The sequence below is a fragment of the Phasianus colchicus genome, chromosome 34 (genome assembly GCF_987193195.1).
Source record: "Phasianus colchicus chromosome 34, bPhaCol1.hap1.1, whole genome shotgun sequence".
NCBI classification, from domain to species: Eukaryota; Metazoa; Chordata; class Aves; order Galliformes; family Phasianidae; genus Phasianus; species Phasianus colchicus.
The window spans coordinates 463,624-490,909 of record NC_143469.1 but is presented as its reverse complement, the minus strand read 5'-3'; the positions used below and the strand labels follow the sequence as shown (position 1 = coordinate 490,909).

The window sequence follows — 27,286 nt, the reverse complement described above, 5'->3', positions numbered from 1 at the left end:
TCAGAATGCAAGATAACATACTATAATGCAATATAATATAACGTAATTAGAATTGAAGCTAATAACTAAAGTGAGAGTGTCTGAAAAATAGAAGCCTTACTCTAATTAAGCTGAGGTGATATGGCTGGGAGCAGAGATGAGCCAGAAAATCAAAAAAGGGAAGTCAAGAGATCTACGAATGGTTTTTATCTTTCCCACTGAGCAGAAATGGTAACAGAACAGTGAGCAGTCCTCTGGGGGATATAGTTCTTCTTCTCTTCTAAAACAGGTACCCCAAAGTATCTACTATGCATGGAACAGGAGCATTAATGCTTTAACATGTACTACATGATGTTATGATGTGGAATACTGAGAACAAAAATCTAAAACCATGACATATAGTTACACTTCCGTCACCAGAAAAAAGAGGAAATAGGGAAGTTCTGGAGTCTGAGTCTAATTCAAAATTGTTTGTAATTAATTAAATGAATTATTTTGGAATTCAAAAAGGAATCTCTTTTACAGATTTTGTTCACTGACCAAAATTTACAAAATTCTTCAAGTAGACACAAGTATAGGGCAAAAAATATCTGAACAAGCCTACCCAAGTCTAATAAGGTAATAAGACTGTGGGTGGTGACTTATTTTCCTTTGAGATTTGGAATTGGGGTCACTTTTGTCACCAGATTTTTTAACACCTTCTTCGAGATATTCTGATTTATTGTTCTTCAGAGGAAAACTGCTTAAATGTGGCATCACAGAAATATATTGGATTAAGGGCTAATACATTTTCCTAGCCAGATGAAAGTGGTGTTGTATTTTTAACATGTCAATAGTGCTTATCCATATCTCAGGAAATCCAACAGTGGAGAATTCAGGTTTAAAGTAATTAGATTTATATTTCTTATTTAAATGCATATATTTATTTTCAATATTGTCAGTTACTTTTTTCCCATCTTACCACATTTTTGTCTCTCTTCCTCTTTTCCTGTCTCTCTCGTGCACTAAGTAAATATATAAACAAATATATAAACATATATGTATACACTTATATACTGTCTCTTTCCTATTAATGGTAGTTAGTTTAGTGACTAAGGATGAAAAATATTATATATTTACGCTTCAATTATAGGAACAATATGTTTTACTGTCTAAGTACCATTTCTTGTCATGGTTATTATCGTGATATTAAATAGCTGAGAGTCATTGTAGAAGGAACATAAGTCATTACCATCTTTCTATACATAATGACTCTTAAACATAATTGCTATGTAATCTTTAGGTGAATTATTATAGTGAATTATTATATAGGCCAGTGCACATGCTGGTAGCTTAGCTAGGAATAAAAGAAAGCTACTCAATCAAAGATTAGTCCTGTTTCTTTTTTAATTGAATGATTTCAAAGCATAATATTCAGGGCCGTGTTTTAGAAATATGTGATACTTTTACTTGACTCTGTTAAAGTGTGTGATATTAATTTAAGTAAATTGATAATGAAAAGAACATAACTGCATGACTGAAAGACTGATCCAGGTATGAAAAGGATACTTGTATTTCATGAGCTACATATTGAGAACCCACAAACCCACAAAAATCTAGTCAAAGTCTTGATTAGATGTGAGTCACATGCTTGACAGTCAAGGTAACTTATGCTGATGTTACAAAGAGATACCAGCTGATCTTAGGGGAAAGGTGATATGTTCTACATAGGGGACTTTACAAACAGCAGAAAATTAAATTCTTTCCTTTGACCTCCTTCATAGGATGCGAAGTCAATGCTGTGGAAGTCATGATAGGTTGAGGTGATCCATGAAAATATCTACATATTAATATATATCTGTACATATATATATAGGCAATTGGAAAGAGCCTGAAAACCTTCCAGTGATGTGACATGTCTATTTTGGTGATACTAAGCTGCTATTACATCAATTGTGTTCAAAAATAACATGAAATAAAAATGCTCTGTAGGTGCCTTTTACTCCAGTAGAATGTAGAGTAACAATGTCATAGAGAGACATGAGGAAACTTGCACTACAGAATCTATCCCCTCAGTCTTCTTAATCTCTTTTACTTCCACAGGAAGAATTTTGTGGAGCCTATGACTGTTTCAAGTAGAGAAAGAAAGTATTACCTTTTTCTGATCTAACTTGCCACTCCCAGGGCAGTCCATCCCAGTGCTTGACCAATCTTTTGGAAAAAAAGCTTTTCCTAACATCCAACCTGAACTCCTCTGTCACAGCTTGTAGCCATTCCCTCTAGTCCTATTGCTAGTTACAAAGGAGAAGAGGCTGACGCTCACCTTGCCACAACTTTCTTTCAGGTAGTTGTAGAGAGCAATAAGGTCATGCCTGAGCCTCCTCTTTTGCAGACTAAACAATCCCAGTTCCGTCAGCTGCTCCTCATAAGACTTGTGCTCCAGACCCCTCACCAGTTTAATTGCCCTTCTCTGGACAAACTCCAGGCTTTCAATGTCTTTCTTCTAGTCAGGGGCTAAAAACTGAACACAGTACTTGTGATGCAGCCTCTCTATAACTTAGTACAGAGGGATGATCATTTCCCTGCTCCTGCTGGCAGCACTATTTCTGGTACAAGCTAGTATGCCATTGGCCTTCTTGGCTACCTGGGCATACTGCTGGTTCATGTCTAGATAAACCTCTATTATAGTTTGCATGTAACTAAATAGCAAGCATTACTTTCAGAGTGACCTATGAATTAGTGATTGGTGCATGGGTTTCCATACTTTTGGTTTGCCTGGTATGTTCTGAGAAAAGAGGAATTTTTGTGGGCTACATGTACGTAGGTTACTGCAAGTAATGTCTCCATGGAAACTACAACAGATACAAAGAGCATAATAACACTATTTGATAGAGCAAATTCTCAGCCTCATAATACTATTTTTTCAAGAAAATCACCACCACTAGCTGTGTATTTTCACCAGGGATGAACAAGAAACCACAGGCCATTCTTGTAAAAACCTGCACCAGAGGAGGAGACTAGCTGTCACAGTTGCTGAAATCTACCACCTACCAACTCGTATTCACATCCACTGTTGGTGTTCATCAGTGTTGAGTCATCACCAGTGAATGTCAATGAGAGCCAATTTTCCACCTGGAGGAATTGAATTATCCACCTTTGCTTCTTATGCACTTCTGTGTCAGAGGTTATTTTGTCAGACCACCATCCTGCTTCCATCTGTCACACACAAAATGTGATGGAATATGGTCAGGAAGTTTCAGCCTCTACTACCACACTTTCAACATCTGTCTCTGTCACCATGGGCCAACACAATAAAGCAGGAGGCATTATTTTTGGAGCATCTCTTGTAAAATATATAATACAGTTTATGTATGTAAGTAACAAAACATTTCAATTTTTAATTTTTAAAAAGGGGGCGGGGGGGTGGGGAACCATAAAACTAGTAAGATATTTGATTTCATTTCTGTGAAATCAATGCACAAGTCTGTTTTTATAGTAGTGGTTGCAATTCCTAGTGAGTTCTCAAGGTGTTAGTGAGAGACTTTTGATGAAATTTCATTCATTCTGTGCTTCATCCTTGATAACTGTTGTTCACAAATTTATGTACAATCAGAGAGCAATGACATGAATAAGATGGGGTGGTGAAGCAAGGAATGTTTGTCTCTGCTAAGAGAGGTCTCACAGAAGTCTGATGAAGAGACAGGATCAATGTTTGAGTTAAATATGTGATTGTAACTCTACACATTACATTTAAAAATTTGCAGGTAATTTATTTATGGGAACTGAAAATAGGGTCATGAGTACACAAAAGAAAAAAAAGAAGAGAAGAGAAGAGAAGAGAAGAGAAGAGAAGAGAAGAGAAGAGAAGAGAAGAGAAGAGAAGAGAAGAGAAGAGAAGAGAAGAGAAGAGAAGAGAAAAGAAAAGAAAAGAAAAGAAAAGAAAAGAAAAGAAAAGAAAAGAAAAGAAAAGAAAAGAAAAGAAAAGAAAAGAAAAGAAAAGAAAAGAAAAGAAAAAAAGATTCTTTTCATCAGTCTTGAAATATAGTCTCAAATTCCTTTATCAAAACAGAAAGTATGGCTGCATGTTTTTCACTGTTTGCAGTACTGTTTTTGGCTAAAGTATCAAATAGTATAAAATTATTTGCCATAACCTGACTTACCTGTACACTGAGCTCCTGGTTTCAGTCACCATGATGTTAGTGGCAGATCTATGTGTGGTTGTTTCTAGGTGAGCACCTAGGGCCAGACCAGGCAGGTAGGTTAAGAAGACTAATCACCATGGTGGTGAGGGGCAGAGGCTGGGCCTCTTGACAGGCTGCGCCAGATTGCATGTTGTCCACAGTCCATGGGTTGGACATGCCTGGTCTAGCTGGAAAAATCCTGACGGACAGAAACATAATGTGTTGGTGCGTATATCAGAAAACTCACTTTGCTTAATGGTGAAAGGATGTATGGAGAGGCACTTAATAAACATAACTGCGAGCCTTGATCTCAACTGACTGTTGTTTAGTTAATGAATAGAAGATGTGTTGTGGATTTTGTGACTGGACAATGAAATAGAATGAAACATTGGTTCTGTTTGTACATACTTTCAGTAAAGAATAAACATCATGAAGCTTGCTTTTCTCTGACACTCAGATAACTTTTCTATCACTGCAAAAATGTTCCTGGAAATTATAGAATGTGAAAAGAAGCCTACATTGATGCTGTACATAAGCAGCCTCTTGATAGCAGTTGAGGACTCAGAACTCGTAAAAATTGACTCAGCAGATCATTTTGGTATCCCCTAAATTCCCAGACATTTAGGCATGGTTGTAGACATTTCTTTAGGCGCTTCACTGAATCTGGATGAAAAATAATATTTCAAGAATTACTTCAAAGTAAGCATTTTTTAAAATGCATGTCTGACATATGTTGCCAAAAACAAAGGCAACTTTTTTAACATAATAGCGGATAATGTTGACTACCTAAATTTGAACTGAAATATATATAATTTATTAATCATTTATATGTAATATTAATCATGTACAAAATGCTATAATGGAATTTTTTAAGATTCTGCTGCACTAACTGCACAATGGAATGTTTTTGTTTGTGTGTTTGAGAAGGTCTGAAAGATTTAAGTTACTTTCCACCATGATAACAAAAACTAGTTAGGATTTTTAGAAAGTTACAAGCAGTCACACAAGAAAATAGGCACACAATAGAAGCAGGCAAAAATAAGGAAGATGTAATTGAAGAATTTATGATAAATTTTATTTTTTATTTAATTCAGAACATGAAATGAATTATACTAACATGTTGTGCCAATAACAGTGGACGCTTCCATAGAATATAAGTGGGGAAGACTCTTTTCTTTAAAAAGATCAACATTTTAAAGAATTATTTTTAAAGAATTTAAATTATTAGTTGTGAATAGAGAGGAGGAAATACTCATAGAAATAATAGCTAGGGCACTAGTTACTGGTCACAGGTTAAGTGGCTTTTAAAGGGTTTTATTAAACAAATCTATAAAATTTTAAAGATCTATATGTTTGCAGTCTTTTACTGAACTGTTTTTAAAAGAGAAGATTCAAAACTCACTAGAAGTATGCCTGTTCATTGAAATGAAATTCTGTAGCTATTACTTCTGGACCGTGCATCCAAAAAAAGTTGTGAAAAATTCTGTCTCATTCTTAAAAAAATGAAAATAAGAATATATCAAATTTTGTAGTATATTATGCAACTTTTACATGAATATTGGATTAACTTTAAAAGATAATCATTGCATCCCTCAGTTTTCCTCCCTGATTTTGAATAAAACCAAACCTAGATAAAAGCTTGGTCCAAATGATAGAATTTTTTCTTCTCAAGACCAGTTGAAGCTAAATTTTATCAAACATTTCTATATATACAACTGAACAAGGCAAGGAAAAATATTTTAAAACTCCTACACAATTTTTTTAGTTTCATGTCTTAGTGATTACAGTCTTCACAGATGCATATATTTGATTTTAGGAGGCATAATATGAGTAATTAATGATAACTCAGAAGTTGTCAACTAGTTAAGAAAATGCATAGGAAAGCAAATACATTTAAGAAAAGTCAGAATAAAATTAGTACTGTGGCAGTATTTGTTTTCCTGATGCTGCTTTTTTACATCCTATGAATTAAACTTATGCCCTTCCTCGTTCCTACTTTTTATAGGAATAATCCTTGGTCAATAGAAAATATATTTGCAATGCATACTGCACTTGCACAGGTTTTTATTCTGTTCAGATACAATCTACATACAACGTATCTGTTTTTTCCAATAGCTACTGGAATATATAATCGCTCATAAACAATGTTATGTTTTGTTTTTTTTTTTTTTTCTTCATTAGGGGCTGATGTTATCAATTTTGATGGCCACGTAGTGCTACCATACAGATTCAGGAACAAGAAAATGAAAACATTGAAAGATGTCATCTCTCTGAAATTTAAGACCTCTGAAAGTGAAGGTGTAATTTTCCATGGAGAAGGACAACAAGGAGACTATATCACCTTGGAACTCAAGAAAGCCAAACTTTTTCTAAATTTAAATTTAGGTAATTTTTTTTTTTTTTTTTTTTTTTGGTATGCTTTTGTGTCCTTTTTAACACTTGTTCTGGTTTCAGCTGAAATAAAGATGTCCTGGCTTTTGCTTAGTCATGGGAGCATGTCCATGGCCAAGCCAGGACAGGCCACTTAGTGGGAAAAAGAAGTCACCACTATACGCATGACTGCAAGGGGAGGGTGGAGCCAGGACAGGTGGCCAGAATTAGGCCAAGGGTTATTCTATAAAATATGACATGCAGAAGGTCATGACTACTACCCTCTGCTGATCTTCCACAGATGGGGAGGAAACTGCATCCCATAGTCTGAGGGGAATGAAGAAAGTCTTCAAGGCCTTGGGACAGTTGGTGAAAGGGTCTGGGGCACAAGTTATTTTCTCTTCCCTCCCTTCGTTTTCAGGTGATGACATGGGATGGAATAGAAGGATCCAGTCCATAAATGCCTGGCTACAAGACTGATGCTATAGGCAGGGCTTTGAGTTCTTTGATCATGGCTGGTTTTATAAGACACCAGACCTGACAGTAATACATGGAAAAGGTTTATTTCACAGTAGCAAAAGGGTTCTGGAACAGGAATTAGCAGGGCTCATCCAAAGACCTGTAAACTAAGTTTGAAGGGGGATGGGGATGTAGATTGACTTGGACTGGTGGAGAAGTGCTCTAGTATTGATGAAGGCCAGGACATGGGACAGACACCCCTTGAGGGTTGCTGGGCATTGGTTGGTATGGGGTAAGAACTTGCATTGCTGGCAGGCCACAGGTCAGCAGGGAGTTGTATTTATTGCTGTGGATTGGTCAGTAGGTAGAGAGTAATTGCACTGTGGCTGTATAAAGTATGCATTTATATATTTATAGTTGCATTTCTTCCCATTTTCCTCTTCTTTCTTAGTGTATAGTTTTTATCTCAACCTGCAATTCCTGTTTTTTTTTTTGTTTTTTTTTTTTCCCAATTCTCTCCCTCATTCCATCTGGGATGGAAAGGGGGAGTCTGGAGAGAGTGAATGGCTGTGTGATGTTTAGCTACGTGACAAGTTAAACCGCAATTCTCAAAAGAACTTATATCCTTCTTTTTCTTCAGATATGGCAGGCCACATAATTTAATTTTGTGAAAATATTCATCATTCCTTTTATGTTGTTCTTTTTTACTTCCTGTCCTATGTCCCCCCACTTTGTGTGAGATAACATGAAAGTAAAATCAAAATGAAGATCAACAATATATTATTATTAGAAACTTGTTGGAAAGGATTGGTAGGGGATTGGGAGAACTGTATTTGCCTCAGCTATAATTTCATCTTCAGAAACTTGCAAAATTGTTGAGATTGGAAGGACTTCTAGAGGTCATCTCGTCCATCCCCCAGCTCAAGCAGAATCAGCTAGAGCAGGTTGCCCATAAGTACATCCAGAGCTTCAAGTATCCAGAGCTTCAAATATCTTCAAGAGTGGAAATTGTCATTATCTCATTTTAAGAACACAATCAAGTGGCTGTGTGAAAGAAAGATGCTGTTTTTAATGCTAGGGGAATAAGGATCACTCTTAAAAATCTGCAGCAAAAAAAGATTACTGTATGGGAAGCTACAGGCCACATGAGGTTCAGTAACCTTCCTACAAAGAAACAGAGCTTGAAGATAGGCAGGGAGAAGGTCCTGTTTGTTTTTTTTTAAGCTATACTATGAAGCACTGGACCCACTGAAGCTGGTGAAAATTCTCGGAAGGATCAATAACCTTCAGCAAAAAAGCAGTAAAGATCATTTGTAGGAAAATACTGTATTAAGCCATGGCAGTGTGATTTGCTAGAATGTGTTGTCAACTTGCACATCTTTACTGATTTTCAGGCATGCTCCAGGAATGCATTGTCTTCTCATGTATTTAAAACATAGAAGAATACACTGAGTTATTGGGCAGTGCAGCGATTTTTTAAACTTCTTGGTGAATTTGTCATTTGCTGCTTCACTTGAGATATATACTACCTACCTTTCTGGCTTACTTATGTCAGCCAGACTGCAGTGAAATATGACCTCTGATGAGCACAGCTACCCAGGCAAAAGTTTCCAGAAAGCACAGCAGTAAGCTGCAAAACTGTATTTACGTTAACTTTAATTGCCTCCCAGAAAAATTGCAGAATCACAGATGGCCAGGGTTGGAAGGGACCTCAAGGATCATGAATCTCCAACCCCCCTGCCATGTGCACAGCCACCAACCTCCACATTTAATGCTAGACCAGGCTGCCCAGGGCCCCATCCAATCTGGCCTTGAACACCTCCAGGGATGGGGCATCCACAACCTCTCTTGGCAGCTGTTCCAGCACCTCACCACTCTCTCTGTAAAGAACTTCCCCCTGACATCCAACCTAAATCTTCCCTCTCTCAACTTAAACCCATTTTCCCTTGTCCTGCTGTTGTCTACTCTTTCAAAGAAATGACTCCCCTCCAGTTTGTAGGCTCCCTTTAGGTACTGAAAGGCTGCAGTGAGGTCACCCTGCAGCCTTCTTTTCTCCAGACTGAAGAAGCCCAGCTCCCTCAGACTATCTTGGTAGGGAAGGTGCTCCAGTCCCATGATCATCTCTGTGGTCGTCCTCTGGACCCTCTCCATCAGTTCTGTCTTTCTTGTACTGGAGGCTCCAGATCTGGACACAGTACTCCAGATGGGTCCCCACAAGAGCAGAGTGGAGAGGGACAATCACCTCCCTGTCCCTGCTGACCACCCCTTTTCTGATGGAGCCCTGTATACCATTTGCTTTCTGAGCTGCAAGAGCACTGCTGGCTCATGTTAAGTTTATCATCCATCAGGACGCCCAGGTCCTTCTCTGCAGGACTGCTCTCAAGGACTGCTCCTTTTACCTCATCTAGTGAAATGTGTCCCTACCCAGGGTGACACTTAGTAGAATGAAAAGGCTCTCACTGTGAGGGTACTCAAACGTGGAACAGGTGACAGAGATACAGAGGATCTCAATCCTCCCCAGATTAACCAGATATAAGTAAGCTTCACTGAATCTAACCTACAGAACCAACAACCAATGCTTGCAAGTTGTATTCCGTTCAGAGGCTTTCCTCAGAAAACGAGTCAAAGAAGAGAAGCTATGAAGCAGCGGTGAAGGGACAGCTGTCCCACTTACCCCATTAGTCCAGTGGACAGTTCAATGGTACAATTTTCTGCATCTATACAAGGCATAGAAAAAAATATAAGAAGTACCCAAGCAAAAGGGGTGCGTTGAGATCCTCTGGTACCATGGCAACACTGATGTCACCAAAAACAACACAACTAACTCAGTTTTCTTTAGTTCAGTAACAGTCTGTATGATTGTTTGCAATTTAGTCTTCATAGGAAACAGAATCACCGCTTTTCTCTCTACCTGAAGAGAATGTACACAGGGGTAAAGTGATGGGGGGACAGACACACTTATACATGCATCACTAAGCAAGAGCATCCGTAAATAAAAGCATGCTACATAAATGCCAGCTGTGGCTAAACAAACAGAATCATAGAATCACTCAGGTTGGAAAAGACATTCAAGATCATTGAGTCCAACGACCTAACCTTACTACCCTAACAAGCCTCTGCTAAATCATCTATCTGAGCAGCACATCCAAATGGTTTTTAAACACATCCAGGGATGCGATCTTTTAGGTAACAAAGAACTTTTTTATAGCTATGGTTTTATAAAGTTATTCTCTCAAGTTGTTCAATATACTTAGAACCAAAAGGGCAACTATGTACCATGAGAAATAAAGAAAACAAGGAGAGAGAAAACGAAGGAAGAAAGGAAGTAAGAACATGTTTATATTGAAAGAATTAAAAATCCACTACTTCAAGTTTCTGAAAAAGAAAAATAGAGATGTTACCATGCAAGGAATTAAGCAATAATTCTTTTTCCAGCAACCAATACAGAAATATGAAGTTCTGTTCGGAAAAATAAATGCTGAAAACAATTAATAATGTAAAAAAAATATTTATTTTCAGAACTCGCTAATTACATACATTCTTCTAAAAGTTTGAGGTTCCTTTATTAAAATAATTTTCTAATCTAGAAGTTATATAAGCACTTATGTGAAAAGGAAAGATTTATAGATTTCTCATGCAAAGGCTGCTCTGAAAGCAATGCCTTCTATTTTATTTTGTTGGCCCATGATATCAGAGGTAGATATCAGTAGTATAACAGTAGAGATTGAACATTCCCACCAGTATCCCACTAGATTTTGTTGCCATGATGGCAGCATAGTGGCAGTCTGTGAAAATTATATCTGACACAGAAGTGCACATGAAACAAAGATATAACTGAATTCCTCCATGTGGAAAAAACAGCATCCATTGACATTCTTCAATACTTGATGAACATTCACAGAGATTTAACGGTCAGTGTTAGCATAGTGTGTTAGGTGGTGTGTTTCAGCAGTGGTGACAGTAATAGTGGATCAAATCTGCTGCTCCAGGCTTTTTTTTTTTTTTTTTTTAAACAATACGCGCAGCATACAAGCCCTTCTTCAATCACCACCAAAAATGCATAGCTAGTCATGGTGACTACATTGAAAAATAATCTTCTGTAGCTTAGAACTTATTCTATTTAAATGGAAACTATATTATATAAGATTATGATGATACAATTTGATAAATGGGAAGCATTACTTTCAGAGCAAAGAAAATATTTAAGGGAATGTATTTAAATCTTATTTAATTTATTGTGACGTTCTAAAAGATAAACAAAGTCCAAGTGTCCCATAAAAAAAAAAATTAGTATTTCTAAATCAATTTTTCTGAAGGAGGGCCACAAAGATGATCAGAGGGATGGAACACGTCCCCTGTGAGGACAGGCTGAGGGAGTTGGGCTTGTTCAGCCTGGAGAAAAGAAGGCTGCAGGGTGACTTCTTAGCAGCATTCCGGTACCTAAAGAGAGTCTACAAAGAGGAGGGGAGTCAACTCTTTGAAAGGGTAGATAATGGCAGGACGAGGGGAAATGGTTTGAAGTTGAGGGAGGGAAGATTTAAGTTGGATGTCAGGGGGAAGTTCTTTACAGAGAGAGTGGTGAGGTGTTGGAACAGCTGCCTAGAGGGGTTGTGGATGCCCCATCTCTGAATGTGTTCAAGGCCAGATTTTATGAGGCCCTGGGTAGCCTGGTCTAGCATTAAATGGGGAGGTTGGTGGCCCTGCATGTGCAGGGAGGTTGGCGATCCACAATCCTTGAGGTCCCTTCCAACCCTGGCCATTCAGTGATTCTGTTATAACATCTGTACATTCATTGATTATACAGTATTCCATCAAAAAACCTTAAAAAATCTTTTAAAAATGAACTAGCAATACATACTCTTCTAAAGGAAATGCTGAATGATTTAAAAAAGTGTTCAAGTGTAATTGAAAAATGTTTGAGTATGCAACTGAACATTTTGGTGGGATATGTATGCATGTAAAATAGATCTTTTTAAAATCTGACTTTGATTATGCATCCACTGATGCATAACAAATGTACTTGTATGGGATACACATTGCTGTTGCAGATCACAAACCTGTGGTGCCTGAGAATATCCACCAGTAACTTCACTACAGCTAGACATTTAAAAATAATGGACTGCTCAATTTGCTGTGGTTTCAAGAAGTTGATACAAAAATAAAACATTTTTTGTATCAGACTAAATATATGTTAAAAGAATGAAAAATATATGTTAAATTTTAATATTTCATTTAAAAATTGTACCATTCTTAGGTGCTGAGTTGATGACAGGGCCTGCTGGGCTGCTGTGTGTGTCTGGGGTGCCCTGTGCTGGACAGCCAGAACCAAAATAGACCCATACCTATTACTGTTAACCACTAGAGATAAGAAATTAGCTGAAGTCTGTTCTCACTTACTTGCATACCAGAATAACAAACACTTGCAAAGAAACAATCACAACTATTTCTTCCTGGGGAGTAGGTAAACAACCCACACTTTAAATACTTATTAAAAAAAAAAAAAAAAGTTATTTTTGATCCTAAATCTGCAAAACTCTACTGTTTGAGGAGTACCATGGAGCAAATGAGGAAAATCACCACTTTTTATGATCTTCAAGATAAGAAGTCCCCTCTATGTGAAAACAAATAAGAAAAATAATAAAAAAAAAAAACATGCTAGAGAGTACATTAGAAAAGAATTAAGCTTTCAAACAGAGCATGTTTTCAAAGAGATCTTCAAATGCTTTCACAGTTCATTTCCCTCACTCTCCATTGTTTTAATACAAGTACTGAGACATGCACCTGTAATATCAGAAAAAGTAAATACCAAGCTATGCTTGCAGATGTTGAACTGTGACTATGCTGGCTGAAGATCAATTACATAGAAATTGTAGAAATATCCAGAATAAAAATATCTAAAGAGAAACAGAGAAAAAGAGGGTTGGATGCTTCGGATAACTCTTAAGTGTTCTATTCACTGTCACAAACAAAGCTACTAAGTTTACAGTGACTGCTGATAATTTTCTCACATCTGTGATTCTTTTTTTCTCCAAAATGAAAAACAATTTTAATTACAATGATTTAATACAGTTGCTACAAATATGAGAACATGATTAGACAAAACATATGCTTCAAAATGTTTCTTCCTATCTATCATTTAATATTTTTATGCAGTTCCATCACTTCTATGGTCATAGAAGTCCATCTTTTCATTAAGACAGTTCAGTGAACATTATTATTATGAGTAATAAAATATTATGAGAGGTTGGCAAAGAACCATTTACATGGATTATGAGACCACATAAGTATCTTCACAATTTAGGTGGAAAAAAAAAGTGTAAAAGAATAAATATGTATTCATATGTTTACATACATATGGACATATAGTTCATTCAGCATAGGGAGTTCCAGTGGCCATCAAGACACTTCATCAGTTTTTTGATCGTGAAGGTTTGTTTGTTTGTGAGCATAGGCTGATGAAACAAAATGTCCAGTATATCTATCTAGTGGCACTGGACAAAAGAAAATTGGTTAGGTTCCACACAAGTTAAATAGTGGCTTTCTTATCTACTTTAAATATTCCCTGTGATATTTTGATGTAATATATAGTTTTGGAGAGAATGGAGTTTCTGTGAAGTACATATGGCAACCATAGGAGAGAGTGATGGAGATATGAATAGTTGGTAGCAATAGCATGACAATGGCAAAGGAAATTACAAGTATCACAGAAATTTTTCTAATGATGAATACAGCTGATGAATGTGGAATTAATAGTGAAGAGGAACAATGGTTTCACTTAAAGTCACTACAGGCAAATAGGATTAACTTGTCAAAATCTGTTCAAGCTCTAATTTTTAGCACTTCAATATTTTCAAAACAGTTATTGTAAATATTCCTTTCAAATACTTATGGCTTAAGCCTTAACAGCATCTCCAAGTCTAATTTTTTTTTCTCTTGTAAATATTCACATGACCAAGATTTTGTTCACTGTACTATCTAAGGAGTAAATAATCTCCATAAAAAAATATTCATTTCTTCATAAAATGATAAGGTCTGACTTGTTTATTTTTCTTCTTTTCTCTCCTTCCTTAAAAAGAAATCAGTCATACATCAGAATACTCTAACAGTAACATTTGACATAACAAGATAGAACTAGTCCATGAGCAAAGGTATCAGTGACTCCATTCCACTCATGCCATAAGATTTCAGCACCCAGAAGTCCTCAGAAGATTATCTTAAAAAGTGCTGTCGAAGACTGTTCAATAGGAATGCTACTGTTTTTTTTGTTGTTGTTTGTTTGTTTGTTTGTTTGTTTTGTATGCATTAATCTGCTGCAGTATTGTGATTGAAGGAACTATTCGTATGGCAATGATTCTGCAGGAGCTTATTATGAACTTCAAAAATCAGTGATAAAATACAATATATATTGTAGTTGTCATAGGCTCCAGATGCCTTGAATTTGCTGATTGTCTAAAAAATTCATAAATGGGAACATGACGAGAGACATCTATCTATCATGTCTCTTTACTCTCTGTCTCAAAAAGAGCTTGAATATAAATATTCCATCAGCTTTGCATTAATGAATTCAGTGGATACTTTGCCTTCTGTAACATTACTTTCTTTCCTATGACTTGCTTTTTGATAAATTTTTCCTATGGCTTGCTTTCTGATAAATTATGTCACTGCAAATGTAAAGATCCTTTCTCCTCTTTTGAGTGTATTAAATATATTATATGTACCTGAAACTCTACAAAGGGGATGGGGAGCAAAATGCCTCCTATACTGTCAGAAAAGAGCAAGTCTGACACTGCCTTATGACACTAAATATGGACAAGTCTCTGGAGCTGGACAACATGTATCTCAGAGTCCTGAACTAACTGACTGATGTGGTTGCCAAGCTACTCTAAATCATTTCTGAATATTCATGGCTGTCAGGTGAAGGTCCTGGCAAGTGGAAAAAGGAATCATCACTCCCATTTTTAATAAAGGGAGAAAGGAAAATCTGGGAGACTATCGACCAGTGAGCCTTACCTGTGCCAGGGAAGATCACAGAGCAGAACCTCCATGAATCTACTCTAAGGCATGTGCAAGAAAGGGGAGGGGGGTGATTCAAGAATGCCAACACAGCTTCATCAAGGATAGGCTATGCCTGACCATAGAAGTGCTCAGGTTGGAAAAGACCTCAGAGACCATCAAGTCCAACCACAACCTAACCAAACTTACCCTAATTCTAACAACCCTCTGCTAAATAATGTCTCTGAGCACAGTAAACAAATGGTTTTTAAACACATTCAGGAAAGGTGACTCAACCCTGCCTCTGGGGAGCCTATTCCAGTGCTTAACAACCCTTTCTGTAAAGAAGCTTTTCCTGATATCCAGCTTAAACTTACTCTGGCACAACTTGAGATCATTTTCCGTCATCCTGTCACCAGTGAGAAGAAACCAACCCTGCACTTGCTGAAAGCACCTGTCAGGTACTGGAAGAGAGTAATAAGGTCTCTCTTCAGACTCCTTTTCCCCAGACTAAACAGCCCAATTCCTTCAGTCGCTCCTCATACGGCATATTTTCCAAGCCCTTCACAAGCCTTGCAGCCCTTCTTTGGACCTGCTCGCACCCCATGTCCTTTCTGTATTGAGGTGCCCAAAACTGAACACAGTACTCGAGGTGAGGCCTCACCAGTGCTGAGTACAGGGGCCAAATTACTTCCCTAGTCCTGCTCACCACACCATTCCTGATCCAAGCCAGGATGCCACTGGCCTTCTTGGCCACCTGGGCACACTGCTGGCTCGTATTCAGCTGACTGTCCATCAATATACCAGGGTCCCTTTCTGACAGGCAACTTTTCAGCCACTCCTTCCCAAGCCTATAGGGTTGCCTGGGGTTGTTGTGACCAAAATGCAGGACCTGACACTTGACGCTATTGAATCTCACACGGTTCACCTTGGCCCATCAATCCAGTCTATCCAGGACCTTCTGTAGCACCTTTCTCCCCTCTGGCAGATCAACACTCCCTCTCAATTTGGTGTCGACTGCAAACTTACTGAGGGTGCACTCAATCCCCTCATCAAGATTGTTAATAAAGATGTTAAATAGAAGCGGCCCCTGTACTGAACCCTGGGGGACACTGCTCATGACCAGCCGCCAACTACATTCAACTCCATTGATCACAATTCTTTGGGCTTGGCCATCCAGCCAGTGTTTCACCCAGCAGAGCATACATCTATTCAAGCTATGGGCAGCCACCTTCTCCATGAGAATGTTGTGAGGGACAGTGTCAAAGTCTTTACTGAAGTCCGGGTAGATCACATCGACAGCCTTACCTTCATCCACTAAATGGCTCACCTTGTCATAGAATGAAATCAGGTTTGCCAAACATGATCTACCATTTGTAAACCCATACTTACTAGGCCTGATCCCTTGGTTGACTTTTAATTGGTCCATTATGTCTCCTGAGATTATCTGTTCCATAATCTTCCCTGGTACTGAGGCGAGACTGATAGACCTGGAGCTACCAGGATCATCTTTCCGTCCTTTTTGAAGATGGGTGTGTCACATTTGCCAGTCTCCAGTCCACTGAGACATCCCCGGTTAGCCAGGACTGCTGAAGGATGATGAAGAGTGGCTTGGAAACCACATCCACTAACTCCTTCAGCACTCTAGATGCAATCCATCTGACTCCATGGACTTTTGAGCATTCAGCTTCTGGAGCAAGTCCAAAACCATCTCATCATGGACTATGCAGGGCCTATTCTGTTCCCCATCCCTATCTACCAGTGCAGGAGGCTGTGTTCCCAGGGAGTAACAAGTCTTACTATTAAAGACTGAGGCAAAGAAAGCACTTAATACCTCAGCTTTATCCTGATCCTTGGTCACCATGTTGCCCTTGGTGTCCAACAAGTCATGGAGGTTCTCTCTAGCCCTCCTCTTGCTGTTGATATATTTATAGAAATATTTATTGTTGTCTTTTATCTTAATGACCAAGCTCAATTCTAACTGGGCTTTGGTTTTTCTAATTTTCTCTCTGCACAGCTTCACTACATATCTGTAATCGCCTGGAACAGCTTGAAAAGCGGGCTCATGTAAAATCAAATGAGATTCATCAAACCAAAATGTAAGGTGTTGCCACTTGGGTTGGAGCAATCTCAGATATGTGAACAGACTGGGAGAAGTACTCAATGAGAGCAGCTCTGTCAAGTAGAACTTGGGGGTCCCAGTGGATAAAGAGCTGGATGTGAGCCAGCATTGTGCACTTGCAATTTGGAAGGCCAACAGTATACTGGACTGCCTCAAAAGAAGGGCAGCCAACTGGGTAACAGGAAGAAGTTGTCCCCCTCAGTTCTGTTTTTGTGAAGTCACGCCTGAAATACTGTGCCCAGGTCTTAGGCCCTGAAGACAATAAAGATGTGGAGCTGTTGGAATCAGTCCAGAGGGCAGCCACAAAGATGATCAGAGGGCTGGAGCACCTCTCCCGTGAGGTTCAGGAAGTTGGGCTTGTTTATACTGGAGAGGAGGATTGTTTTTCTGGGGAGACCTCATTGTGACCTTCCAATACTTCAGAGGAGTTTATGAACTGGCAGAAAACCAACTTTTTTCATGGTCTATTAGTGAGAACGGGCAAGAATGGTTTTAAATTAAAAGAAAGGAGATTTAGGTTAGATGATAGGAGGAAATTTTTTATTCACTGTGGTAAAGGACTGGAAAAGGTTGCCCAGAGAAGATGCAGATGCTTTTTCCCTAGAGGCATTCAGTGCCAGTCTGGATCAGGCCCTGGGCAACCTGATCTAGTGGTTGATAACTATGTTCATGTGAGGGCATTGGAACCACATGATATTTAAAATCCCTTCCAACATAAGTCATTCTATGATTTTAAAATGAAAGCTACAACTCCCGTTGACTACAGTATATATTTTTTTAATGTTAAATATTTTGTTTGCTTCTCTTCCCACACAGTTAAAATCTTTTCTAAATTTGACATCAGCACTTATTCACAGAGAGAAATGTAAAGAACATTTTCAATCTTACTGTAGAGGGAGCCTTTAATTTATTTATTTATTTATTTATTTATTTTTGTGACTTCCAAGAGATCTATTAGAAAGTAACGTCACAGATCTCATCTGCAGTTTCAAACATAGAAAAATCTCAAAGCAAGAAGGCAAGCAAATAATTAAATGAATAAGAGCACCTTGAAAGGAAATATTTTGTAATTTTACAAACTTCTCTAGGGAATAGATGTCATCTCTAATTCTCTTTTAAAGTTGAACCTTTTTTTTAATTCACATTGCTGTGCAAGGAAGAATGTGGTTTCCATTTCTGACACACAAAAAATAATGTGTATTTTATCAGCATACTCAAGAAAAATAAGAACAAATCAATATGGCAATTAATGACCACGTATTTCAATATGTGGTTTAATGAGAGTTCTTAATACTCTGAGACTAATAACCAGATTGCTGTATTGTGCAATGAAATATTTTTTTAAGCACTAAGTTTATGACTTTCCAATTAAACCTTTACTATGAGAAAATGTGCAAGTTCTACATCTGAAATATGTTCTCAAATATTCTCTAAATAAAAGACTGCATTCAATATAAACCTACAAACTTGAAGAAAAATATATGATTGTAAGGTATTAAGCAACCTTTTGCTTTAGGTACTGTTTCAAAAAGTTTCACAAATTGGATTAGATGCCCATGTTTTAATCAGGCTTAAAAAATTGCTACTTATCTATACAGTCAGTTTCTTCACTGACAGCAGGATTAATCTGCAAATCTCACTGGTTAATGACAATGCTTCAATATACAATACTAATTATAGGGCTAAAAACTTTGCTCCTGCTGAATTCTGTATCTATGGAACAATGTAACTTTACATAAGTTGCTCCAAATAATGCATCTGAAAACAAGTTTGGAACTCTCAAACATTATTCTGTTTTTCCAAGAAGTCATAAGACAGTGAACTTTTCTTCTCAACTGCGCTGCTGCTGTCTACTGGTTTCAGCATACTGACTCAAGGACAGCCTGATTCCTGCTTCTAAAATCTACACAGTATTTTAGGAGAGGTTTTTTTTGTTTCTTTGTTTTGTTTGTTTGGGAGGAGAAAAAAAAAAAGTTCCTATAGACATATAAATGTAAAACATTATTATTAATGTCATTAACAAAATACTGAAATAACTTATAATACTAGCAGTTCAATGCTTCTCTTCGAGGAAAACAAAAGGTTAGGTTTCTTACTTCAGTTGTCTGTGAAGACAAATTTTATCAGTATTTTTTTAGTTGATTCATTATTTCCTTGATAGATGTGTTTTATTTTTCTCCAGAAATATGCAGTCTTTCAAGCAGACAACTTTTCATCCAGTGACAGAAATAATTTTGTTAGCCAACTATGCTTTTCCTCACATTTAGTTTCAGACTCCAAATTCATCTTGTAACGTGCTTACAGTGCATAAGATATCAATTTAATTAAAAAAAAAAAAAAAAAGGAAACAAAACAAAAACCTAAAACCTTTTGCTTGTAAATATTTTTGGCTAAAAAAAAAAAAACAAAAAAACAAACAAAAAAACCTACAACTTAAAAATATTTTCTTTTTTTTGTTGTTGTTTAAAAAAGTGTTGGATTAAAAAAAAAAAAAAAGTTGGTTTCTGTCTCCATATACTTGTATTTGTATAGTAGATATACTTAAATGTAAAAAAATGTAATCATGATGTGAAATCAACCATGTTATAGTGTTGGCTACACTTAAAACAGCATATAAAATATTTTAGTAGAGTGAAAGCACATAGCCAAGTCAAAGCAACAGAAATCACAAGATATTTTTGCTAGTTAATTAACATAATTGCTAGTTACCATGACAAAGTGTTTCAATAGGTCTTAAATCACTTGATGTCAATGGAAGAGTCTTCAAGATAGGTGCTTCTTAACTTGTTCTAACATTTTTTTTTTTTTTTAAGATAAATCTCAAGTATTTATTTCCCCTAAAACACCTACAAGAATACTGTACTAAATTTGCATAGAAATAGGACATCAGACATTTACAGTTTGCAGGCATGTGGACTTCACGTAAGCACCCACAGGATCAAATTCAAGGAATGGTATTTAGAAACTACACTTGCTTTTCTTAAAACTTGATCTGTTGTGCTCTTAACCACTTGCACCATTGCTCATCTCGTTTTTTTTTTTTAGAAGAGATTCTAAAGTTATACTCAAATATTAAAGGAAAAATCTCCGAAAAACATGTCATATTTAGACAAGGTGAGCTTCTTCAATTGAATTTTTACTTGTTTTATTTTTATCTTTGTCATCAGGCAATGAATTATGTCTTGTTTCCCTCTCAAGACCCAGCATGAAATGTATCTGAATGCTATCTTTTCCTCAACTGGTCTATTCAAGTCTTCTGCAAAAACAATTTTGAAGATCAAAAGTAGTGATTTCAAAGCACTCTTAGTAATTCTAATGCTGTATTTCCTATAGAAGAGCTAACTAGAAACTCAGAATAAAGGATACAGTAAATATTAAATTAAGCTCCAGTTATTACAATTAGTAATCCTGGAATATCTTCATGCATTTTAGCAAAAAGCACTTGAGATTCAGATTTAATCTGAAATTCAAAGACAGTTTCTATTTAGATTTTTTTTTTTTTTTTAAAGGAATATAATGGAAAAACTTACAGTAGGAGCAGCCGTAGACCTCAATTCTTAACCCAATTTGGCCTTCTCCATTCCAATCTAAAGGAACTATACGTACATAGCGAGCAATGACTGGGTGTTGCAAATCATGTCGGACCACACTATCAGAGTTTGTGTTTCCAGGAAATGCCTAAGGGAAAGAATAAGAAAATTATTTTATTATTTCTATCTCATACACTGTAAAGATTCTGTTATGAAGGAAAATTTTAGGTAGTGAAGACCTCCGAGTGACTAGTTAGCACTTAAGTTTGGTTAAAATGTTTTCTTTGATACTGAGCAAATGAACAGTGGTTTTAAAAAGTTTTGTAGTGCTCACAACACAAACACTGTAGCACTGGAACCTCGTGCTTTCTCCACAATAGATACAGTAAATTCAGATAAGAGCTGCTGCTAGATAAGAAAGTATTTTGCATCACTGATCCATTGCTCAGTTACTAAAACATTTATAAAGATGTCCAAAAGGGTTGTTCTGTGACAAGATACCCATCCTCTAACAGATTACAAACAGCAGTCACTGTCTTGTAAACAGAAACACTGATATATCCTATTTCCTACAGCAGACCCTCCAATTTCTCAAATTTCCAGGAATACAAAGATCTTTCTTTATTTTTTATGTACTACCTTCTGGAAAATGAGCACACAGTTTCTCTCCTAACCATAGTTACCTCCCACAGCAAAATCAGCTCTTTTTTGACTACGGAAGTCAAAAAAGTACAAAACACAGTACTCTGTCATGGTTTTATAATTTTGTTATCGGTATTCCACACCAAACATCATGTAAAGCACGGGTAATTAAAGAGTTAATACTCCAGTTCCGTGGACTGACAACTTTCTGGATGCCTGGTTCTCAGAAGAAAGGAAGAACTACACATCCCAGGGGACTTCATGTTCAGAGAGGAAGATAAGCCATGGGAGGGAGTCATGCGATCTTGCTCTCTGGCTCTCTTGCTCACTGCCTAGCAGTGTGTGGGTCTGCTCCCCAACCGTGTGCCTTCAGTTCAAAGTAGGCCTTTTAGTTTCGGACACTCTCTCTCTCTTATTTGATTTATTAGCCTCAATTTCAATTATATTATATTATATTGTGTTATCTTGCATTCCAATATCATGTTTAGTAAAATTAAGTTTTCCTCCTTAGATTGTTGCTGCTGTTCTGGTTTCTGGGCCCAGCTCCCATCTCCCTTCCCTTCCCCCTTTTCCGTCCTGTTTTTGGGCCAGGGGGCCTATGGGCTTGCTGCCCCCTGTCGAGGGCACACGTTGATCTAGATAACTCCGTGACAGACTCTTAAGTAAAATTTAAAAATGACTGAAGTAAATTCAGTGCTTCTTTTGTAATTTTGTACCTCTTGGTAAAAGATTTCATAGTACTCTGCTTAAAAGTAAATGATACCTATCTGTTAACATAACAGATTTTATTGTCTTTTCATCTCATGCACAAACCATTTGTTTTCTAATGGTAAATGTTAAAGATTGCCTTTTAGTTATTTTCAGCATTTTCAGAGAAACATCATAAGTCTTCATGAGTAATTTTCAATAAAACGAGTATCTTGGAGCAGTAAACAAAGAAAGGTGATCTTTGCCACACAAATAAACCCATATAGAATCCTATAATACATTCAAGTACTGGAAATAAAAAGAAATGAAGAAACAACTAGGCTGTAAATATATCTACTGCAAAATATAGTCATCAAAATTTTGTAAAGCCAAAAATTTAGGTTGACACTTTGCATATAGATACAGCACTAGATATTTCAGATGAGTATCCATCTTGTATACTGCACAGTAGATCTAGGTGTAGGTAAAGATTCACAGAACCCTTTCCTTGATGAGCTAAAAAAAAATAATGCATGTAATATTTTTTATAAGGTTGGTTGTTTGTACTGCTGCAATTATTGTGCTAAATAATGATGAAGACACTCGTGGCTTCATAGTAAAACTTGTTAGGTACAAAAATTAATGCCTGTGAAGCACTTCCATATTTGAGTGCTAAGCATTTATGAGAAATACAATAGTTCTGTATTCTGAGCTGAATAGCAGACAGACAACAACAAAAAGCACAGGCCGAACAAGAACTAAACAATCTATTGAATAACTGCCTACCATCTCAGATTTAATGCTGTTATGTCCTTGTTAGCAATGCCTCTGTACCATCAAAAACTATGGCAGAAAGTCACAGAGATTCAAAGGACCGCTTTGCAACAAGCTCCTCGTATACTGCATGAACATTCTTTCATCCCTGCAGCACTCTCAGCTAAATCAGGATCGCCCCACAGAAATAATTCATTTTCACTGCTAACAGTCTTGCGAATTGGCCTACCACAGCTAGTACCATTTTCAAGACCTGCTGCTTTGTGCTGCCAATCAAGTTTCTTAGCTCCTCTCCCCCCTGCCCCAATGGCAGTCACACTTCATGATCTCTGCTTTCCATGCTGGAGCTGCAGCCAGTTGGACTTAGGTTTCTCAAGTCCCTTTCAGTCTCAGGAGGGAATAAAACAGCCAGAATGGAATGGATGCAATGCGGCTCTCTCTAGGACACCTGCTGCCTCAGAAGAGTTCACATCTACTGGACAGCTACAGAGCTCCTACAAAAGCATCACACACAAACAAGGAAGGAAAGAAAAACCCAGGACACTGTGCAGGGGTCCTACCTCTCACTAGGTGATACCTGTTCCGTGTACAGAGGATGGACATAAACTGCACCTCATCTGTTCCCCACTTCTTCTCCCCCGCTTCGTACAGGCACTTCAAGACATTAGGGGTGACAAAGTAAGGCTCATGGAGAAGACTGGGCGTACAGGAGATCTTAAATCCCTTGCAGCTAGAGCACTGCTGGCGCGTACTTGTCTAGATCACGGATATTTTCCAACAAGCACCTACCAGGCACGGCAACCCACAGCCAAAATCTCATTGCCCCTGCCAAGTAGCCAGCCTGTCGAGAGACCTCTCATTAGAGACTTGCAAACAAGGCTAAAAGCATTATTTCCATTTCACAGGCTGGCTTCTCTTCACCATGCATCACCTGCTCAAGAATAGATTGGGAAGCACGTTACTACGCACCTGAGCATCTTGCTGAGCATGGGCATCATCCACATACATTCCTTCATCTCTGTTTCCCTGCAAAGACACAAGGATAGAAGACTCAGTTCACCAGAGCATCTACTGGAAGCAACTCCTGAGAATTCCCCGTTCATGAAAAGCTGCTGGGGATGGATAATGGAGTCCTTCAAAGGGAACACTAGCTTACAAATGAAATGCAGCTCAGATGTACTTTGGGCTTCCTTCTGAAACGAGCAGCAACCCACTTTACTGGGACATTTAAAGAAGAGCCCACAGCACTCATGCACACCCAGAGTCAGAGTTCCCTCCCCGGAGAGGCTGGGTTTGAGGAGCAGGTCATGGGACACACAGGGTGAGAAAAAGCCAGCCTGGAGCTCCTCACCACTGAGTGCAGAGCTGTGCCCACAGCTCTGAACATTCACCCCCTTCTCCCCTCAGCTTGGCTCACCGTTGCGAGGGACACGAGGACCCTTCGAAACATGGGAGATGTGTCAGATACGATGCCATCCTCAAGGGAGCAGCCATATTCCAGCAAGAACACACACACAGCACCCGTTAGGAGCAGGGCCACCACCTGGGTGCTGCCCACAACATTTGCCAGCTGTAACCTAGCTAAGTACAGAACTGTGCCCAGGGCTCCCAGCAGCACTGCAGCACTCCAGCCATCATCATTAGTGCTACAGCCTCCAATTAAGAAGCGCAGACAGAAGGAAACTGACAAGAGAGCCTTTCGCACTCCTTACGAAGCTTGTAGTTCTCATTAATGCGACAAATCTCTCCATTGGTGCGAGAAGCCAGAATTTCCATTGGGCAACCTTCATCTGCTCCTGCTCCCTAGGGAATCACCAAGGCAAGACTTAAGATACCAGCACCTGCTTGTGACGTGCAACCAGGTTTCTTTAAGAGAGAGAAGACATGCATAACAAAGCAGTAAGTCCTTGGCCAGAACTTAAGCAATACAAAAGGAAGATTTCCAAACCTTCACAGCCCTCCTTAGTTCGTGCACGTCATACATGGTGGTGGGAGTCATCACCCCAATGATCACCCTCTCAAAATTCCCACTCAGCTCCGACTTCAAGTCATCAATCAAATCCTAGAAGGCAAAGAGGAGAAAGGAGTTGGCAGAAGGGACGGCCTTTGAGGACAGAGGAACTGAGCTGTTCAGCACTCCTCTTCAGGCTCCAACCCTCCTTGCATCAACAACTGCTCTGAACTGAACAAGAACAAAACAACCTTGGTCAGGTGAAGTCTCTGCCGACCTTTCTCTTGTAGAGATTGGGTCGTTTTTCACTTTGCGCCCAAGTGACACAACCACGTTCATGCATCTCTGCAGACCACCCACCCTGCCAGTAGTGCTCTTAGAGGTGATCAGAACTTGCTGACGCTGGGAAACATTTAGTTTGGTCAAGACGTCAGTGATGGCATCTTCATCCGTGCCTGCAAGAAACAAATGGAAGCTAGTCAGGATGCTTGCACAAGGATCAGAAGTGCCCTCTGGTCTTGTGCCACCTCCAGTCCCTCACACAGCCGGCTCTCAACAGCTCCAGGACTACATCGATGCACACAAAGCTGCCAGGACCCACGCCACCAGAGCAGCTGCATTTTGGGACACGAAGGGCAGTTCTGTTTCCACTTTCCAACAATTTTTAGGGCAGTTGTGCAGCAGAGCAGTGCAAGCAGCTATGCTTCCCTCTATCAAACCACCAGAGCAGCCATTCGCAGTGCTGGGGAAAAAATAAAAGTTGACCATGGGAGGAGATCAACTTAGCAAAGCCCTTCATGGCCTTCCTGAGAGCCTGCGCTTCTTGCTCAGCGCTGAAACTTGAGACCCCCTCGATTGTTGCCTAAGGCCACAAGAAAAGGATTTAGCAAAGGCAGACCGACGCACGCAGAGTTGAACTGGAAAAAAAAAAGAAGACAAACATAAAAGATGTGAACACAGAGATAGTAAAACTCCACCCACACAACTGATGCTTCTCTCTCACTTCTGTCTCACACGGCAGCCTGTTCTAGTGGGACTTCCCAAGCATATCAGAAAGAAGCCACGGGGGCACAACTGCATGGAGAACATATCTCCATACTGCTGCCCACGGAGTACCGGGTTTCCAGTGAAACAAAAGCTGGACCACCCGGCATCTGTGTTCAGGCCCACCAGGCCTTCTTCCTAGCAGTTCTCCACGTCAATCATAAAGCAATGCACTCCCATCATAGCCCTAGTCCTGACTTCTCTTGTAGCAGGTAAGGACCAGTATTCTGCACCATTCCTTTTGCTCTGCTCGGCACTGGGAAGGCTGCAGCTGGAGAACAGCGTCCAGCTCTGGGCTCCCAGTACAGGAGACAGCTGGACATGCTGGAAAGAGTCCAACGCAGGGCTACCAAGATGGTGAAGGGACTGGAACACCTCTGCCATGACAAGAGGCTGAGAGAGAGGGGGCTGCTCAGCCTGGAGAAGGGGAGCTCAGGGGGATCCCACCCACGGCTGTAGAAGTTCTGCACAGAAGTTTGTCCTGATATCCAACCTAAACTTACCCCATGCCTGTGTGTCCTGCGGAACCCCACAGATGTGACAGTGGGCTGCTTCTCAAAGGAAACCAGTGCTCGGCGTCGGGAGCGGTGGAGGAAGCAGCTGATCCTGCCAATAACGCTGCCATCGCGCGTCCCTCCCCGGGACTCCCACACCTTCCTCTCCCCAGCCCGGCTCGGCTCCTCGCAGGCTGCAGACACTGCTGAGGCACTCGCGCTCCAGGCTGTCATCTTCTTCCCGTGCCGCCGGACCGCTCTCTGCAGGGCTGCGCTGAGCTCCTGCTGCTGCACCAGAACCGCAGCTCCCGTGCTGACGGACGGCGGAGCTTCGTGCCGGCACCCACAGCACGCGGCCCCCGGGCTGCTGGCGGCACGGCAGGATGCTCCCGTCCCCGCCTCCCTCCCACCGCCCGTCAGCTCCGGCATCCTCCCGTTATCCGCCTGAGGAAACGAAGGCCCCGCACAGGGCTCTGGACGGGCTGACCGACGGCTGATGCCAACGGAACGACGTTCAACACCGCCACGCGCCGGTCCCGCACTTCGGTCACGACGACCCGAGGCATCTCTGCAGGCCGGGGGCAGAGCGGCTGGAAGGCCGCGCGGAGAAAAAGGATCCGGGGGCGCGGGCCCCGGGGCCCCGGAAGCGGAGCGGGCGCGCGGAGCGAGGCAGCGCCGCGGGCAGCCGGGCCGGGGCCACGCGGGACGCGCGCGATGATGACGCAATGACGGCGCGACCGCGGGCGCAAACGACCCCGCCGGGAGCGCCCGCCCCGTTCCGCGGGCCGACCAATAGGAGAGCGGGAGAGGCGGGGCCGAGCGCGGGCTCTCCGCCAATGGCGGCCGCGGGATTCCGTGCCGGGAAAGCGGCGCTCCGCCGCCCCGCGTCCCCGCCGCCGCCCGCCCCGCGCCTCGGGGCCCCGTCCGTCCCGCGTCAGAACGGAGCCGTCCTCCGGAGTCGGCGTCGCGGCGGGGCGCCGCCGGCTGAGAACCGGCGGCTGACTGCGAGCGGCGGGACGCCCGGTGTCCGGGAGCGGCTCCTGGCCGAGCCGGGCAGCCCCGAAAGAGAGGGACCGACCCCG

The 27,286-nt window shown here is 40.2% G+C and overlaps 1 protein-coding gene across 4 annotated transcripts; it reads right to left on the bottom strand.

Annotated features, from left to right (window-relative positions):
• Positions 1-3,382: 3,382 nt before the first annotated feature.
• LOC149913810 (contactin-associated protein-like 2) lies at positions 3,383-26,854 on the bottom strand. 4 transcript variants are annotated; one of them, XR_016460923.1, is made up of 5 exons: positions 25,027-26,846; positions 24,664-24,777; positions 23,685-24,518; positions 20,613-20,760; positions 6,941-11,419 (listed from the first exon to the last, which is right to left on the bottom strand). XR_016460923.1 is itself a non-coding variant. In XM_090128704.1 (5 exons), the coding sequence occupies exons 2-5, from the start codon at positions 24,712-24,714 to the stop codon at positions 8,005-8,007; spliced, it is 264 nt and encodes an 87-aa protein (XP_089984830.1). In that variant the 5' UTR covers positions 24,715-24,777; positions 25,027-26,854; the 3' UTR covers positions 6,941-8,004. The 4 variants fall into 4 exon arrangements, 2 of the variants coding, with proteins under 2 accessions (XP_089984830.1, XP_089984829.1); XM_090128704.1 differs by having other exon boundaries at positions 6,941-8,012; positions 23,685-23,741; positions 25,027-26,854; XM_090128703.1 differs by having other exon boundaries at positions 23,685-23,741; positions 25,027-26,853.
• Positions 26,855-27,286: the final 432 nt, after the last annotated feature.